Source organism: Salvia miltiorrhiza, chromosome 6 (assembly GCF_028751815.1).
Source record: "Salvia miltiorrhiza cultivar Shanhuang (shh) chromosome 6, IMPLAD_Smil_shh, whole genome shotgun sequence".
Taxonomy (NCBI): domain Eukaryota; kingdom Viridiplantae; phylum Streptophyta; class Magnoliopsida; order Lamiales; family Lamiaceae; genus Salvia; species Salvia miltiorrhiza.
Window position 1 is genome coordinate 13971871 of NC_080392.1, and position 17866 is coordinate 13989736.

General features: G+C 42.3%; 1 protein-coding gene and 1 long non-coding RNA gene across 3 annotated transcripts; one reads left to right on the top strand and one right to left on the bottom strand.

The window, feature by feature from the left end:
• The first annotated feature begins 619 nt into the window (after positions 1–619).
• Positions 620–3472, top strand: LOC130988800 (nudix hydrolase 23, chloroplastic). 2 transcript variants are annotated; one of them, XM_057912763.1, is made up of 7 exons: positions 620–1155; positions 1883–2014; positions 2319–2395; positions 2463–2598; positions 2735–2875; positions 2973–3031; positions 3200–3472. In XM_057912763.1, exons 1-7 carry the CDS (start codon positions 874–876, stop codon positions 3258–3260), a joined length of 888 nt encoding a protein of 295 aa, XP_057768746.1. In that variant the 5' UTR covers positions 620–873; the 3' UTR covers positions 3261–3472. The 2 variants fall into 2 exon arrangements, with proteins under 2 accessions (XP_057768746.1, XP_057768745.1); XM_057912762.1 differs by having other exon boundaries at positions 644–1155; positions 1880–2014.
• Positions 3473–9495: 6023 nt separating this feature from the next.
• Positions 9496–12686, bottom strand: LOC130988829 (uncharacterized). The gene is made up of 3 exons (XR_009090210.1): positions 12489–12686; positions 10351–10415; positions 9496–9755 (listed from the first exon to the last, which is right to left on the bottom strand). It is a non-coding gene; the product is annotated as an uncharacterized LOC130988829 (long non-coding RNA).
• Between the last annotated feature and the right edge of the window lie 5180 nt (positions 12687–17866).

Below are 17866 nucleotides of genomic sequence, written 5' to 3' on the forward strand. Positions count from 1 at the left end.
ACAACATGATTGTGGAGCACGAAGGTGAAGGAGCAACCAATTGGAGAGATGGCGACGCGGGACATAGAGCGTCTAGCAGTGACTCGACGGAGAGTGGTCGAGCAACCCCAGTTTCCTTCGAGGAATATGTGCAAAGAGATACCCTTCTCCGAGATAGGCAGTTGCACACCGCGCTCCAATATGATTTGATGGAGCATGTTTGGGCACGTTTCGGACCTCTAGGGCCGGAATAGTTGTTTGTAGGATTTGTTTTATTTTATTAAGTTTTATGTAATTTTTAGGATTTCAAAATTAGTGCAATTTAAATTTGAAGTAAATCGTGTGATTTAAATTTATGAAATTAAACTTAAATGAAAAATGGAAAAATCAAAACTAAAAAAATCATGTAGGCTATCATGTAACACCAATGCAGCCTCAATAGAGTTTTCACCCAGCTATAATGTAAGACCAATACGGATGCTCTTAGTTCTTAAAAAACTACTATATCTTATAAATTTTTAAAATATTTTATAAACTCTAAAACTTTACAAGCACTTTAAGATAAACTTAAGCAAACACCCTCAATAGAGTTTTCACCCATAATAACCAATTAACCATACGACTCACCCTTAATAGAGTTTTCACACCGATATTTCACCAATGAAACACGCAGACACACACCCCCAATCTTCAAACTGGCCTATCGTTTTTACTCCCTCAATTATTAATTTTAAATTTGATTTATATTTTTCTCCATCATGATATTGGGAGATTTCCCACACCCAAAAAGATATCGCCTAAATTAATTGCAGCTACCACCAAAGGCTACTACAGCTGAAATTCGCAAGGTAGAAACAGAAACTAGAAAGTCAATTATAAATTGGAACTTCTATAATGCTCAAAACCATACAAATTCTTGGTTCTTCATCTTCTTCATCTGGGTATTTTTCCCTACCCCACAGATTAAAGAAGCCTTATTCAAATTTCCATTCAATTTCAAGAAACTCCATTTTAGCAGCGGTTTCAAAATCTCCAAAATCACATTTTTGTGCTTTCCAATTTCGAAAAGGTTGCACATTTAGAGCTTTTCAAATGTCGCACACCCATTCCGAGTCAACCCCAGATGGGGGACCATCACCCCCTTCGTCCTCAACGTCTACTGCAATTTACTCAGCTGTGAGTGTTTATTCTTGATTTTATTTGATTTTTTTTTTCTTTCTATCTATGGGATTCTTCTTATTTGGTTGGATTGACTAGCGAGATGTTACTAGGTTATGTGCTGCTGCTTCTACGTGATTAGTAGATTTGTGTATTTCCAGTGTTTATTTTATTAATTCACTGTGTGTGTGTGTCTGTGTGTTATTTTTGTTTATTTAGTCTGTTGATTTGGTATGAAATCAACCTTGGCATTCTATTTGTTTCATCTCATCTCATAATGTTGCATTGGCTTATTTATTTATTTTTTTTTAAAAAAATTGTTACAACCAAAGAAAGGAAAAAACCCACCCACACTCTAGCTCCTAAGGTGACTCGAACTCCCGACCTATTGGTTGGAGGTGAAGCGTCTTACCAACAGACTGCGCTTCATCGTCATGTTGCATTGGCTTATCTTAAGCTCTTTACACTTGATTGTGAGCGTCTAGTTTAGTGTATACTCGAATTAATCGGGACGTTGGAGAGAAATACAGAGGCTGCTTTCTTACAGGAAGAATTCAATAAAAGTTATAAATGTGGAATTATTAGCAATTCAGTTTAATTGCATATTGATCTTCAAGTGCTTATTGGTTTTTGGTGATATGTTTTGCACAGCTCGTTTGACAAATGACTGCTGCTAATTATGACTTTGATTGTGTTATTGAAGAATGAGGTAAATTTAAGCTAACATTGGTTCTGATATCAGCAGGGTTTTACTAGGAAAATCAATTTCTGCCAATTGTGCGGTGGCCCAACCAAGCATGAGGTACCCGATGGGGAGGAAAAGACACGAGCTATCTGCACGCGATGTGGGAAAATTGCTTATGAGAATCCAAAAATGGTAAGTGTCGTGGAAGAGACGAGCATGGTTGTCCATGGAATGTAATAACTTCCTGTATTATACATTACATGAATCATCTATGTGAAAATCTCAACCTATCTTTATAATGGGTTATTTCCAGCAAGATTTCAGATTGCTACAGCTCTAGTTTATCTTCATCCAAGCAAAAGTTTCTTTTGTGTTTAGGATGACGATGCCATCTATGTTGTTTTTGTGATTATCTGCTGTGGAAATCTAGTGCTGAGTAATTTTCTTGCATACCTATATTACACTAGTAACTTTTGCTGAGATGTTTGGTTAATAGGTTGTGGGTTGCCTCATTGAGCATGAAAATAAGATATTGCTGTGTAAACGGAATATTCAACCGTCTTATGGCCTCTGGTACGTGGAATTTCGTTTTTTAAAATCATAGATTATGGCAAGGCAGTAATTTATAGTGCATATGAAGGACTCTTCCTGCTGGTTACATGGAGATTGGCGAGTCTGCCGCTGAAGGGGCAATTAGGGAAACGTGGGAGGAGGCAAATGCACAAGTCGAAATCCTGTCACCATTCGCTCAGCTGGACATCCCCCTTATTGGCCAAGTAAGGAATCTGCATTCTTCGTGTCTGGTATTGAATGGTGTCGGGCACACCTTTTTGGGCAAGTAACGCATGCACCTGATATGAACTATATGTCACTTACCTGCATATTACTTCTCTGTGTTTATGGTGTCGACAGACTTATGTTATATTCCTGGCAAAGTTGAAGAGACCTGACTTCTCACCGGGTCCAGAGTCATCAGAATGCAAGCTTTTTGCTCTTGAGGATATTCCATTCGATTCTCTGGCATTCTCTTCGATGCTGGTCACTTTAAACTTGGTGTGTTGTGTTCGTCTACAGATTATCGCAAAGAATCATCATCATCACTTCTAATTTATTACCTCATATTTGATGTCATCTATTATCGTTCTTACAGTACTTGGAAGATAAAAGAATGGGCAGACTCAAGTTTCACTACGGCATCATAAACAAACGGTAATCTCCTTGGAACCCTATCCAGTCTTGTCTGGATTTCTTCCAAGAAATAGCATAAATATTGCCTTTCTAAAAATAACTTCATATAGCATTACTACTTATCTCGTCTTATAAATTATAAAATTTCATTCTACTCGAACTGTTTCCCTTACAATGGGTTGTTGACAGGCCTGGCACTAGCCCATCTGAGATTCGTGAGTACACTTTGGATAGCCATATGAGATGTTGAAGACGGGTCGCGTCTAGAATTGTGGAATGTAGAGTTGGGTGTAGGTACTTAGTTCATTCATGTATATATAGTGGACAAACAAGATATGTTTTTTGATTCTTGACAAGTTTTTTCAGTTTGTTCCTTACCTGTGTTTGATTGATTAATCACTCATAAAAATTCTTTTACTGATTTATTTTTATTTTAATTGATTATTTCTGTTTTATGGAAAATAATCTTCTTATGTAGTTGGATTGACTTGCAAGATTGGATTTTAGGTTGTATGTTGTTTCTACCGTGCCTTGTATAGTTGGATTGACTTCTTTTTATGTCTCTTTGAAAAGAAGATAAATAATGGTTCTCCATTTCCCTTAAGATGACTCGAACTCTCGACCTAATAGATGGAGGGAAAGCATCTGGAATGACTTGTATGATTGGATTTTAGGTTATATGTTGTTTCTACGGTGCCTTCCAAATTTGTGTATTTTTGGTATTTATTTTATTAATTCATTGTTGTGTGTGTTAATTTTGGTTAGTCTTGTTAGAAATATATTTGTATAGAGCAAGATAGAGTTTTCTCTTGTGTATGTATAGTTTCTTTGATCAATAAGATGATATACATAAAATTTTCCAAACATTATATTTGTCATTTGGTTTAACATGGCATTAGAGCCATAGAAATTAAAATCGTACAATCTAGGATTTCGAATTTAAGATTAAAATTTGTGGGTTTCGAAAATAAAAAAAATATGATTTCTCAACACTTTAGGGCATCCGCCCATTTCAATTTGGAGCATTGCCGATCAACACACTACCATCCCTCGGCGAACCTACGACTGAAATTTGGCAACTAGAATCAGCGCCTGTGGATCTCACAAACCGCCTAACTTATCTTACACAAACATCACTCTTTGGCGCATGCGAGGGCAAAATTTGCGCTGGCCGGTCCAATTCAACTCGCCTCGTCGACCTCTGTCTATTTGGGTACCTCTTTGGACATCAAGAAACGGAAGGGTGCAAGACAGGGGTCAAAACCGATGTCCACTTCCCGAACGTATAAGTAGGACTGTCTATTGTGGGTACCCGACCCCAAAATTTTCGCCAAAGTCATATCCCTTCCCGACTCGAAGTAACTTACTTGGGTACCCTGACGCAGTGTCACAGATGATGCTTGCAACTTGCCTATTTTCGTTGGGGTTTTTCCATACTTGGGGCAACCATAGGCAACAACTGGTTTCACCCTGCCAAGGCTCATCAGGGGAACAACATCAGCTCCCGACCAGCGTGTCCACCTCTCGGACGTTTGTCTCTCGCCTAATGCGTTCCCTCAATTTTGAGATAAGCAGAACCAAATTGTGCCATTTCTTAAGAGTGCGCTCAAGCATTCACCTAATGAGTCCACACGCGCCAGTCCACGTTTGATCCTCGCCACGGCTTGCCCTCCGATGGCAACGGGCGTGCGAGGGTGAAAAGGGCGTCGTGTGACACCCAGGTACCCCAGCGCAAATAGGGGTGAGAATTCGGGCGGTTCGGTCTGAAATTGAACCGAACCCGAACTGTGTATGAAATTTCAACCCGAACCGAACCAAATCGCAAATTTTCGATTTGGTTCGGTTTGAATTGACTAAAACTGTTTTTCTTTTAATAAATTAATATATGTTGGCTGTCGTACAATCTTTTATGAGTGAAAATTTAAAATGCCCTATTCCTTAAGTTCTATAGTAAAAATGTCATCTTTTATAAATGTAAGCATTCTATGCCCTATTCTTTAAATACCCTTTGATTTGATGGGTTTGCTTGGTTTTCTGTGAAAGTTTTAGACATTTGACCGATTTGACAGCTATCAGTCATAAAAGTCAACGATTTGACAGCTATCAGTCAAGAATACGTATGAACAATGGGTGGCTAGATCATGTGTCCGCCCGGGCGGACACATAATTTCACCGGGCGGGCACATGATTTTATCGGTCGGACACATGATTTGGGTGACAGATCATGCGTCCGACCGATAAAATCAATTTCACCGAGCGGACACATGATCTAACCACCCACCGGTCATATGTACTCTTGACTGATAGCTGTCAAATCGTTGACTTTTATGACTGGTGGTAGTCAAATCGGTCAAATATGTAAGACTTTCACAAGAAACCAAGCAAACCCATCAACATCAAAGGGTAAAATAAGTTATGAGGAGTAATATGTGCATAGCAGAGGACTGATCTTTACCAGTGGAATGGACCTCGCCAGAGGAACGGATGTCGTCAGAGAAATGGTTCACACCAGAGGAATGGCTCTAGCCAGAGAAGTCACCAAAGAGCAGAAGGAGGGCTTGTCCATGCGCCAGAGCAGAGGAATCGCCCGCTTAGAGACAAATTTACTATTATGCCCCCGACCACGCGGGGAGCATGTTCCTTGAGGCGAAATTACTATTTTGCCCCCAGCATGTAATCTATAAATACCCATGCACACGCACTCTGTAATCGATGCTATCTTTACTTCCAATACTACAACAACTTATTCTCGTGCAATTCAACTACTCTCTCTCACATTTCCAATCAAACACTAGGTATAATTCACGATTCAACAACAATTCACTTGTTAATTCCATACCTGTTCATTTATAATTCACCAGTTGGCGCCGTCTGTGGGAATTATGAGTTAAGGCGTGAGTTTCGACCACCTGCGCATGCAGATATGTAATTACGATCGGATTTGCGTGCGCAGGCCCCAATTGAGCCAATGTTTTGAATACCCAAGCGAATCTGGACTGATAGCTGTGTTTTTGTGCTGATCTGTCTACAAACCCATGAGATCTGTGGTTTTTACGATTTTCCGTGCATACGCATGTTGGGAAGGCGGTGGAAGCCGAGAGTTGGGTGTTAATCTGCGGTTATTTTACGCATAATCATGATAATTATGTGCGATTATTATGTTTCCTTGCATAATTTCCGCTTTTCTTACGAATCTAACGTATTTCACTAACGATCTGTTGATTGGTGCTCTGTTTTCTGTGTTTTTGGGTTTTCATGGTTGATTTATCGGGTAATACGTTCTCTCTTCTGAGCTTGACTCCGAATCTATGGGGAAATTTCCATTGTTCTCTCTGATTCATGTTTTAATCCGTGTCCTGGGTTTATTTCCTAGTGCACGGGGGTACTTCTCATGGGATCTCATAATGGCCTTTGCGCCAGTGTTCGGGACGCTCTATATTACGGATTCCTCTGACGAAGGATGATCCGATTCATTTTTATTTGAGCCTTTTCTCACATCTTTTACATGTAGGTACCATGGACTCTTCTGAAGCTCGCCGCACTCTTGAGAAGGAGTTTGACAACGCAGGGCTCAGCTCTGCTGCCCACACTACTGAGATTCCTACTTCGCTGTTCAACGGTTTGCCAGTCAGCACTGTCTTCACCACACCACCGGGTTTTCACAACATCTCCACCACCCCGCTGACGGGTCAGAATGCCATTACCCAGAGATCTACTCTGGGAGCCCCGGGATCCGAACTACAAAGCCTGGTTCCCACATCTGGTGGTAGCCCGCTAAACTTTGTATTGGCAGAGCAGATGATGGCTTTGCTCAACTACGCTGCTGTGCGCCAAGCGTTAGGGACCCCGCTGCTATCTACTGTCCCTACCACGACCCCCCTGATGGGAGTGCCCAACCAACAGGTCACTGAAGTCCCGCCTCCCGCTGCTCTGGATGTGAATAACCAATTTGCTAACAAACAGGTCGTGCTGCCTAAAGAAACGCAGAGGTTTCCTGCTGAGAAGGAACTGGAGAGTAGGCCAGAGGGGAGCCGAGTCAGGCTCAGTAGCATCGTCAGGAAAGAGGGGGTCGACGAGTCCGATAGTCGCTCCGTCACTCCCATGTTCGAGGAGGAGAGGCGAAGGGAGAACATGAGACTTAAGAATCAAGTGTCGCAACTGAAAAATCAACTCAAGGATCTGGATGATAATCCGAGGGAGAAATCTCAGAGGAATGAAAGGGTGCAGAGGTCAGAGAGATCTCACAGGTCAGAGAAATCACACCGAACACAGAAGTCGCATCGGTCAGAGAAATCATATTAGACCAGAAGGTCAGAGGGACGGGAGCAGGAGTATTCCTCTGGGAAGCAGGATCACCAGGTTCACAAACGTCATGCTCGTGACTCACTGAAGGACAGAAGGGAGCATGGGAGGCGCAAGGATGACAAGCGGGCCAGAATATCAAGGGTCCCCACTTCTATCAGCCGGAGTCCTTTCTCCGTTGACATTCTGGCGGATACTCTGCCACGCAGTTACAAGCCCATTTCGCTGGACTATGATGGTACCACCGATCCGGAGGTACACCTTAACCGGTTCGAGGGATTGGTCACTCTCCACATGTACACTGAGGGCATCAAGTGCTGCATATTCTCTACTACGTTAACTGGACCTGCCTAGTTATGGTTTGGGACGCTCGCTCCAAATTCTATTCATTCATTTGAGGATTTACAGACACGTTTTCTGAGACAGTTTGCGAGTTTGCGAAGGGTTGGGAAGTCAGCTATCTCCTTGATGGATATAAAACAGGATCAAAATGAAACACTACGGGAGTACACTGCCCGGTTCAACCTCGCTGCTCTGGAGGTTCCAGAGGCAGAGTCACAGATCAAGAATTGTGCTTACGTCAGAGGGTTAAAATCGGGGCTCTTCTTCGATAAGCTACAGATCAGACCGGCTCGGGATTTCGATGATATCATGGCCCGATTGCCAGAGTACTTGCAGCTGGAGGATGCCAGGATGGCGCGAAAGGCAGAGAATGACAAACACAAGGCTAGAAAGGCCGAAGAGGCACCGGAACAAAACAACAGAAGTCAGGGTCCTTTCAGAGGATTGTCTCCAAGGGTACCGCCTCTCCAGGCAGAGGTGCCACCTCGCCAACAGTGTACTATAAAAGAATTTAATCGTTTTGACGAGTACACCCCCTTGAACAAACCTCAGGAGGAGATCTTTCATCCAATCAAGAATCAACCATTCTTCAGGGCGCCGGGAACTTATAGAGATGGACAGCCACAACAAGGGCCTAACAACAAGCTGTGTGAATACCACAACTCCTATGGGAATTACACCAAGCATTGCGGGCATCTTAAGCACAAACTGGAGCTTTTGGTGCGTCAGGGTAACCTAGACCAGTTTATAGCCAAAGGGAACGAGAACCAGGGTCAGAGGCCGGAATAGGGAAATGATCGGAGGCAAGATCAGGGGAATAGCAGAGACCGTAGGCTAGAGAAAAATCGTGACAACCATAGGGGAGTAGCAGAGGGTCGAGTACCTCCCTTCCCATATCGAAGAGAAGTACACATGATCTTTAGGGAAAATGGGATACCGACATCCAATAGGGCCAAGAAACAAGTCGTACGGGCAATGAAATCGGGATACTATCCCAAGCAAGTGATGGGAATTACGGACGTGGCAGAGGAGCCAGCCATCCTTCGGATTAGAGGATCTGAGAACGCTCATGTACCCACACGACGATGCGCTGGTGATCACAGCCGACATAGCCGGTTGCATCGTCCATCGTACTTTTGTAGATTCGAACAGTGCAGTAAATATTCTATATCTGGAGTGTCTCCAGAACATGGGGGTCGACGCCAACATCGAACCAACAAACGCCCCGTTATTCAGGTTTGGGGGAGAAATGGTTATGCCAATAGGGTTTGTGGAATTATCATTAAGTCTGGGCAACGCGGATGCCAGCAAGACCAGGGCAATACGATTCTTGGTAGTGGATATGCCGAAACCATCCTACAATGTGATACTCGGCCGCCCTGCTTTGACGGTGTTCAGAGCGGTTATTTTCATGTTTCACCTAAAGATGAAATTTCCCATCGGAGGAGGAAGAGTGGGGGAAGTATGGGGCGACCAGAAAATGTCAAAAGAATGCCATGTGCGGATGCTTACACACTCTTCGGGACAGAAAAGGGAAAGGATAACAGAGGGACCAGACACCCGGAAAAAAGGGAAAGTGGGTGAAATCACTGCTTCGGCAGAGGAACGACAGGAGTTGGCGGGATTGTTGAAAAATCGGGATAGCACAGAGAAATCCGCTCTGGTGTCCACCAATGATGTGTGCAACATGATAGAATTATTTCCAGGGCGAGAGGGCTTCCAGACTAAGATCGGGTCTTCCATGTCACAGCCCACTATCCCAATGACGGGTTAACCGGGGTTATGACTTGGGGTGAACAATAAGAAACGGAAATTAAAGGGGATTTACTAAGTAACCAACATTAATAACAAACTAGTGGTATATATATATATAACCACTTGGGTAATTCACAAACGAGTCTGCCATAACGACTAGACCCCAACTGAAAGTTAATTAAAATGAAGTAGTAATAAGTTCAAGTAGAAATGATAAATAAGTCAGAGTGTTTGCAGCGAAAAAACGTGTGAGTTATGCATATGGAGATGCATACTCAAGGTTTCATTACATAAACATCAAAAGGGAAATCCGCTCAACACCGATCCATTTCATCGCCTGCTCAACCTGCACATTTAGAAATACATGCAGGACTGAGTATAAAAATACTCAGTGACATAAGCCGAAAATACAACATGCATACATATATAAATTGAACTGCCAACAGTAACACACAGGGGTTTTCTTGAATGACCTGCGCTTACTAAAACATTTCATTCATTTTCATAAAGGTGGATGCGCATCCCATTTTCAGTCTATATGATCCATATCTGTCCTTTCTGTCACGCGCCGGGAAGGAGGCCTCCTTACCACGGACGCCAAGACTGGTCGCAAGCGACTCGCGGTCTCCATGAGTGTACACGTTAACCCTAGCTAGCGACCTTTGTCTAGCATAGGATCCCAATTGGATTTCCTTTAAAGTTGGCGAACCAACACAGATAGGATACATATAAAAACATAAACATTTTTGGCAGTCAATCATTTCATAAACATTTCATTTCATTTCATGAACATTTCATTTTCATTTCATAAGAGTCATTTATCATTTGGGCATAATAATAAACTGAAATTAACAGTTAAAATCATCTCATGCATATATTCGTATAAGAGGCCTACGACACGCAGGGGATCTCTATATACGTATAGTAAAAGTAATGCCCACCTCAATTGTTCTTAAAGTTGGCGTGGAGTCGTTTCTTCTTCGGCTTCACTTTCTGTCGCCCGGACCTTCATTGATGAAGAGTCGATAAGTTCGTGAAGAAATTGTCATAAGACAAAGTCTAATTCTACGTGCCTAGGGTATCTTTTAATGTTTTAGGGTTCTAGCATCCATAATTCGTTACATTAAAGACAGTCAAAAATCAATCATACCTCGTCTAATCTCATTCAAACACATAGGCAACACAAACACATAAGGCACATAAGAATCACAATCAAACATCATCAAAACATGCTCTGTTTTTACACTGACTCAAATTGAAAATTTAATCTGTTCTGACTCCGACATCTCCTGGACTCGAGACTCATACCGAAAGAAAGATCTTCGAGTCTAGTTTCATATAAAAAAAAGTAGAGTCGAAAACTCCAAGTGGTTTGAGAGATATGACGTTTTTACCACGATCTACCATGTTCGGCAGTTTTGAACAATCGAAAACTTGGATTTTTGAAAAATAGTAAACGTTGTCAAACTGGGCTCAACTTTGGTGGATATCTAGCTAACACAATAAGGTTAATACCATAAAATTTTGGAAATCTAGATCACACAGGAAGCTACTGAAATGAATGACTCTTTCCTCTGTTCTCTGAAATTCTCGGTAGTAATGTGCAGTTTAGGTTTTGCATTTTAAAGAAGTATCAAACGAAGTTGGAATGGCTTGAAAGTTTACCAGAGTACTCAAAACTCATGTAGGGACTGGCTATAAAATTTTCAAAGCAATTAGAAATCGACAAACCGTCGATCACAGTAGGTCAGTAGGCCTACGAAATTCATATTTATAAGTCCTTAAAAAAATAATTTATATAAATCAAGAAATAAGAGTTTAATCCCAAAAATATTCATTAAAAGTCCATCATAATTTAAATAAAAGAACGGACCTCATTTAAAATAAATAGTCCCAAACTCGTTACGCACATATACTAAATCTTTCATGAAACATCCTTTAAAATAAACTTTGATACATAGAAAATAATTCAACAACTTGAGCTCTTAAGAGGTTGTTTTGCAACAGACATCAAATCTGCCTCGGATCTCCAAATGAGGCTCCAAAAGACATTCTGGAAACTAGACATTTCAAGGATCATTCTCCAATTTGAATCGAATGAAAAAAAATTCAAACGAGCAAGATATGCCCTCTCAAAGATGGGTATTTAACAAGCAAAAATCTGAAAATTTCAGATTTCCAGATTACAACCAAGTCAGTGGGCTTTCTTTAAAAATTCATATCTCCCTTTACAAAACTCCACTGGGAACCCCAAGGGTCAATCTGGAAACTAGGGAGAGATCATAACACTCTACAGTTGGATTTACTCCAAGAACATTCATGGTTTAGAAGATATGACTGTCTAAAGTTCAGTGCACAAAAAGAGTTCAAGTTTGGCAGATTCAGAACATAAATCGGAAAAATCACTTTAGGCTTCACCAAAAATTCTAAAACTGAACAAGTAAGTTCCCAACATGTCAGTGAATATTCAGTAGAAAGATAGGCTTGAGAATCAAAGATTTAAGTCGGCCTTTGCCACCTCAAAGTCGTAGGTTTGTAAAATCTACTGGATGGTACAAGGAATAAGAACTAGATTTCAAGAATTTATACCGGTTGTTTCCCTTACTCAAAAATGGTGAGACCGATGTCAAAAGAAAGATACGGGAGTCTAGAGTGACATATTCAAGTTTCAAAGGTTTTCACCGATTGAAACTTTACTTATGGCCTCCCAAAGATTGTTTACCAAAAATGTATTCCAGATGGGCAGTGATGTTTACAAATTCATAAATAAATCATAAGAGCTCCAAACCTTATGAAATTTTACCAAAGTATAGAAAACATATGAAAGATGATACACAATTAATTTGGGAATTTTTGGGAACCGTTTGGATGGCTGGAATCGCCTTGCAAAACACTGCCGAGCAGTGTGCTTATGGCAGATTCGCTGCCTTACCTCATGCACGGTTTTTCACCCAATAAACTCTACCAAAATAATCATCCAAAATCATAAAACATATCCTCACATAATATAGCACACAAATGTGTAAAAATCCATGGCCATAAAGCATTTTCAGTTGAGAAAAAGCAAAGAAAAACTCACCCTCGAAGCACAACCTTCACTCTATAGTTTTCCCACACTCTCCCTTGCTTTGCTACTTCTCTTGGGGCTTCAAAGGCTTCTATGGAGTGTGATAATGGTGGGAGAAAAGTTGTGAGAGTGGGAGAAAGAATGTAGTGGTGGGGGAAAAGGAGTAGTGTGGTGGAAAGGTAGGAGTAGTGGTAGGGAAAAAGATTAGTGGTAGGGAAAAGAAAATATTAGTGGTGGTAGGGAAAAAGATTAGTGGTAGGGAAAAGAAAATATTAGTGGAGGATAATGGGGTGTTACATTAAGTAAATATAAAAATATGGTGTAGTAATAACCCATGTGTAAAAAAAAATATATATGTAAGACTAATCATCAATTGATAAAATGCTAGAGCATAAAACTCTTGTGATCAAAATTAGAATAAATAGCACTAACATTAGTGCACTCTCTCAATTTATAAATACATCATAGGAAAATAATTTGAGAAAAATATTGATGGAAAATTTTTATAACTCATCATTCCTAAATTTCTCGGTAAAAATAAATAAATACATAATTTTTTTTTTCGATTTGAAAACTCAAAATAAATCTTTGAGCTCCATCATTCTCTTAATGGACTCAAAATATATTTTGAGTGCATCATCCGTTGAAATAAAAATAAAAATAAATTATCACGTATGTAATCATCAAATTCACATAAGTCCGTATTTTATTAATGGATGCTGAACCCTAATTACCATAAGAAATCCTTAAATCAATAATTAAAAGTCTATAATCCTTAATAAAAAGTCGGGGCATTACATTCCATGAATGAGCAGATTAGAGAGGAGCTAATCAGCTGCCTTCAAAGAAATGCGGACGTGTTTGCCTTCAGCACAGCCGATCTAAAGGGAATAGACAGAGGATTGGCAGAGCATTGCCTCAACGTGGATCCTAAGGTCAAACCGGTGAAGCAAAGAACAAGGCATTTCGGTGCCGAGAAAGATGCTGCGATCAGGGAACAAGTCCAGGGGCTGTTGGACGCGGGCCATATCGAAGAAGTGCAATATCCAGAGTGGATCTCGAATGCCGTGATGGTGGCAAAGAAAACAAATACCTGGCGTATGTGCGTGGACTACAAGGATCTAAATGCCGCTTGCCCCAAGGACCACTATCCTCTGCTGAGGATTGATCAGCTAGTGGACTCTACATCTGGATGCGCACTACTGTCAATGATGGACGCAAACCAGGGATATCATCAAGTGAAGATGCACAGAGGGGACATTGCTAAAATGGCTTTCGCCGTCTGCTGCGGGGTTTACGGCTGGAGGAGCATGCCGTTTGGGTTAAAAAATGCGGGGGCTACGTACCAACGGATGATGGAGAAAATTTTCAAAAAACAACTTTCAAAAAACATATCTGTATATGTCGATGACATGCTCGTGCGCAGCGTCAAAACAGAGGATCATGTCTCCGACCTGGAGGAAGTTTTCAAGGTTATCAGAAATCATTGGCTCATGCTCAACCCAGCGAAGTGCACCTTTGGGGTCACCACGGGAAAGTTCTTGGGATACAAAGTTACCCCCGCAGGAATCGAAGTCAACATGGACAAGGTCAAAGCCATCATGGATATGACACCACCCAGAGGGATCAAGTAGGCACAGACTTTGAATGGGCGAATCACTGCTCTGAGCAGGTTCATATCACGATCAGCAGAGAGGAGCCTGCCATTCTTTAAAATCCTAAGGAAGGGGACCAAATTTCAGTGGACAGCGGAATGCTGGACAACATTTGATGATCTTAAAACATACTTGGCAGAGCTCCCAACTCTGACCAAGCCAGTCCCGGGAGAGATATTGTACTTATATATAGCAGTGGGAGAGGAATCAGTCAGCTCTGTGCTCATCAGAGAAGAGGGAAATCACCAGAGGCCAATCTATTTTGTCAGTAGGATCATTCAAGGCCCCGAGTTGAATTACTCTGAAATTGAAAAGGCTGCTCTGGCAGTCATGGTCACGGCACGGAAGTGGAGACCTTACTTCTTATCACATCAGGTAGTGGTACGAACTGCTTTACCTTTCAGGCAGGTGCTGGGGCGACCGGATTTGTCAGGGAGAATAGTAAAATGGGCTGTGGAGTTAGGGGAGTACGATGTAGAATATGAGCCAAGGACGGCCATCAAAGCACAAGCCCTTGCGGACTTCATTCAAGAAACTACTCGCCGCCCGGTACAAGAGTTATGGATAGCTTTCGTGGATGGATCAGTCACAAAGGAGGGATGCGGAATCGGGGTGTACATCGTCTCCCCAGGATTGGGGATGTATCAATTCGCCATCAAGTTTACCTGCAAAATGTCCAACAACAAAGCTGAATATGAGGCTGTGGTCAGAGCAGCGCATATTTTGTCAGAGCTACGGGCTGAATGCGTCATCATTAGAACTGATTCACAGTTGGTGGCTCAGCAATTCTCAGGGAGCTATCATATCAAAGAACACCGGATGAAAGCATACCACTGCAAGATCAATGAAATGAAACAAAAATTCATGGAGTTCAAAATCGAACAGATTTCCCAAGAAGAGAACACCAAGGCAGACTTACTAGCGCGAGTGGCCAGCGCAGTGGAGCAGACGTGGAACGATGAGATTACGCTGCTCTGCGATACCAGAGAAATAGGGACTTCACAGGTCTTTTTAATAGAAATTCGGGACGATTGGCGGGCCCCAATTATACACTTTCTCAAGACAGGGGAGCGTCTGAATAAAGAATCTAATCAGAGGGCTCGATATGAGAATTATTGCTTGATCAATGATCAACTTTACAAGCGATCTTTTACCTACCCCTTATTAAAATGATTATCTCCCGAAGAAGCTAATTTTGCTTTAAAATAAATTCATGCAGGTTGTTGTGGTGGGCACACGGGATTTAGGGATCCCGTATGAAAAATCATTCGGGCAGGGTTTTATTGGCCAAACATCAACAAAGATGCCAGGGAATTCGTCCGCAAATGCGAGGCTTGTCAGAGACATGCGGGGAGAATCAATGTCCCATGAGAAACCATGGGAGTCATGTATGCTGCATGCCCATTTGATAAATGGGGCATATACATCGTCGGGAAACTGCCCACGACACTAGGGGGCAAGTGTTTTCTCATTATGGCAGTGGATTACTTCTCCAAATGGGTCGAAGCTGAGGCGGTTGCAAAGATCGACGAAGTGACAGTGGAGCGGTTCATCTGGCGAAACATATGTTATAGATATGGAGTCTCCAGAATCATCGTGTCAGACAACGGAACCCAGTTCACGGGGCAGAGGATTGCCGACTTTTGCGATCGAATGGATATAACACAACGCTTCGTATCAGTGGCGCATCCCCAAGCAAATGGGCAAGTGGAGTTGGCGAACAGATCAATTTGCGAAGGAATCAAGAAGCGGCTGAACCAGAGCAGAGGGAAGTGGGTCGAGGAGTTGGACATTGTACTTTGGGCCTACCGAACTAGCCCAAAGACAGCAACCGGAGAGGCGCCTTTTACTCTGGTATATGGATCTAATGCAGTGATACCAGTAGAGGCCAAATTGGAGTCATATCGCATTACAACTTACAACACGGAGCAAAATTCAGAACTTCGCAGAGCAGAGCTCGACCTTGTGGAAGCGCAGAGAGACGAAGCCCAAATCAGAGCAGCGAAATACAAGAGCATCATCAAAGCAGGATACGACAAGAGGGTCAGAGCACGAAAGCTATCTAAGGGCGACCAAGTCCTCAAAAGGGCCGACGCATTAAAGCCAATGGGAAAATTCGAAATCAATTGGGAGGGCCCATTCATTATCACCGAGGTCCTGGACGGCGGAGCGTATACTTTGTCGGATCCAGATGGCAGATCTCTCCCCAGACCATGGAATATCAATACTCTGAAAAAGTTCTATGTATAATGTTGTTCAATGACATAACAAATTGTAGACCGAATACTCTTTTTCCCCACAGGGGTTTTAATGAGGTTCGGGGCCATGATATCAATAAAATCGGATACGTGGTTCTAGGGAATTCCCTAGTGTTGACTCATTTACTTTAAATTATTGCTTTACAAGTTGCATATTTTACTTAACATGTTCATGCAGAGCATTGCACATGTCACCAGAGGGGGGAGTAGGGTATATACCCACAATTCACAAATTCAAAACAAATTGCCGCTCAGCAAGTCAAGGGATAAACAAAAATCAAATTGCTACTTAGCAAGACAAGGGGAAAACGAATTGCAAGGGAAAGGCCGAGGGAAGAGTAGAGGAATCACTTGAATCGTAAGCCGCGAAAGTTGGTTGCACCCCCCGGGTCTTCCATGCTCCGCGCAGAGGGTTACTACTTAACCGTAAGCCACGAAAGTTGGATGCATCCCCCGGATCATCCATGCTCCGTGTAGGGTGTTCTCTTAACCGTAAGTCACAAAAGTTGGATGCATCCCCCGGATCATCCATGCTCCGTGCAGGGTGTTCTCTTAACCGTAAGCCACGAAAGTTGGATGCATCCCCCGGATCATCCATGCTCCGTGCAGGGTGTTCTCTTAATCGTAAGCCGCGAAAGTTGGTTACACCCCCCGGGTCTTCCATGCTCCGCGCAGAGGGTTACTATTTAATCGTAAGCCGCAAAATTTGGTTGCACCCCCCGGGTCTTCCATGCTCCGCGCAGAGGGTTACTATTTAATTGTAAGCCGCGAAAGTTGGTTACACCCCCCGGGTCTTCCATGCTCCGCGCAGAGGGTTATTATTCAATCGTAAGCCGCGAAAGTTGGATGCATCCCCCGGATCATCCATGCTCCGCACAGAGTGTTTCGGCCTTAAAGGGAAGCAGCAGAGAGATGGCTTGAAGGGAAGCAGCAAAGGGATGGCTTGAAGGGAAGCAGTAGAAGGAAAAGCATCAGAGGAACCACTCAGAGGAATCACTCAGAGGAACCACTCAGAGGAATCATTCAAAGGAATCACCCAGAGGAACCATCAAGAGGCACCACCCAGAGGGAAGCTGACCAGAGGAATCGTAAACACTTCAACTAAAAATCTAAGTCCTACTCTACACAGAGGAAACAACTGCTACATCTTGAAGTTCCAAAGTACAAATTCACATCAAAAACAGAACAGCAACAATAAAACAATGTGAAAGATGAATGGATGCAGAGTCAAAATAGAAATCAAAAGAAGCAAGAAGTCACGAAGAAAATCCATTAATTACCTAAAAGGGGATGAAACTGTACATTACAACTAGCAAGCAATCAAACATTTATAAAGAGTAAATTTACAAGTCTTGACAAAAAAGGAGGGAAGGGAAAAGTAAAGACAGCTAGGAGAGAGGAGCAGGGGCAGCGGAGTCTGGAGGAGCAGGGGCCGAGGAGAGTGGAGCCGACGAACCAGCGGGGACAGCAGCTTCAG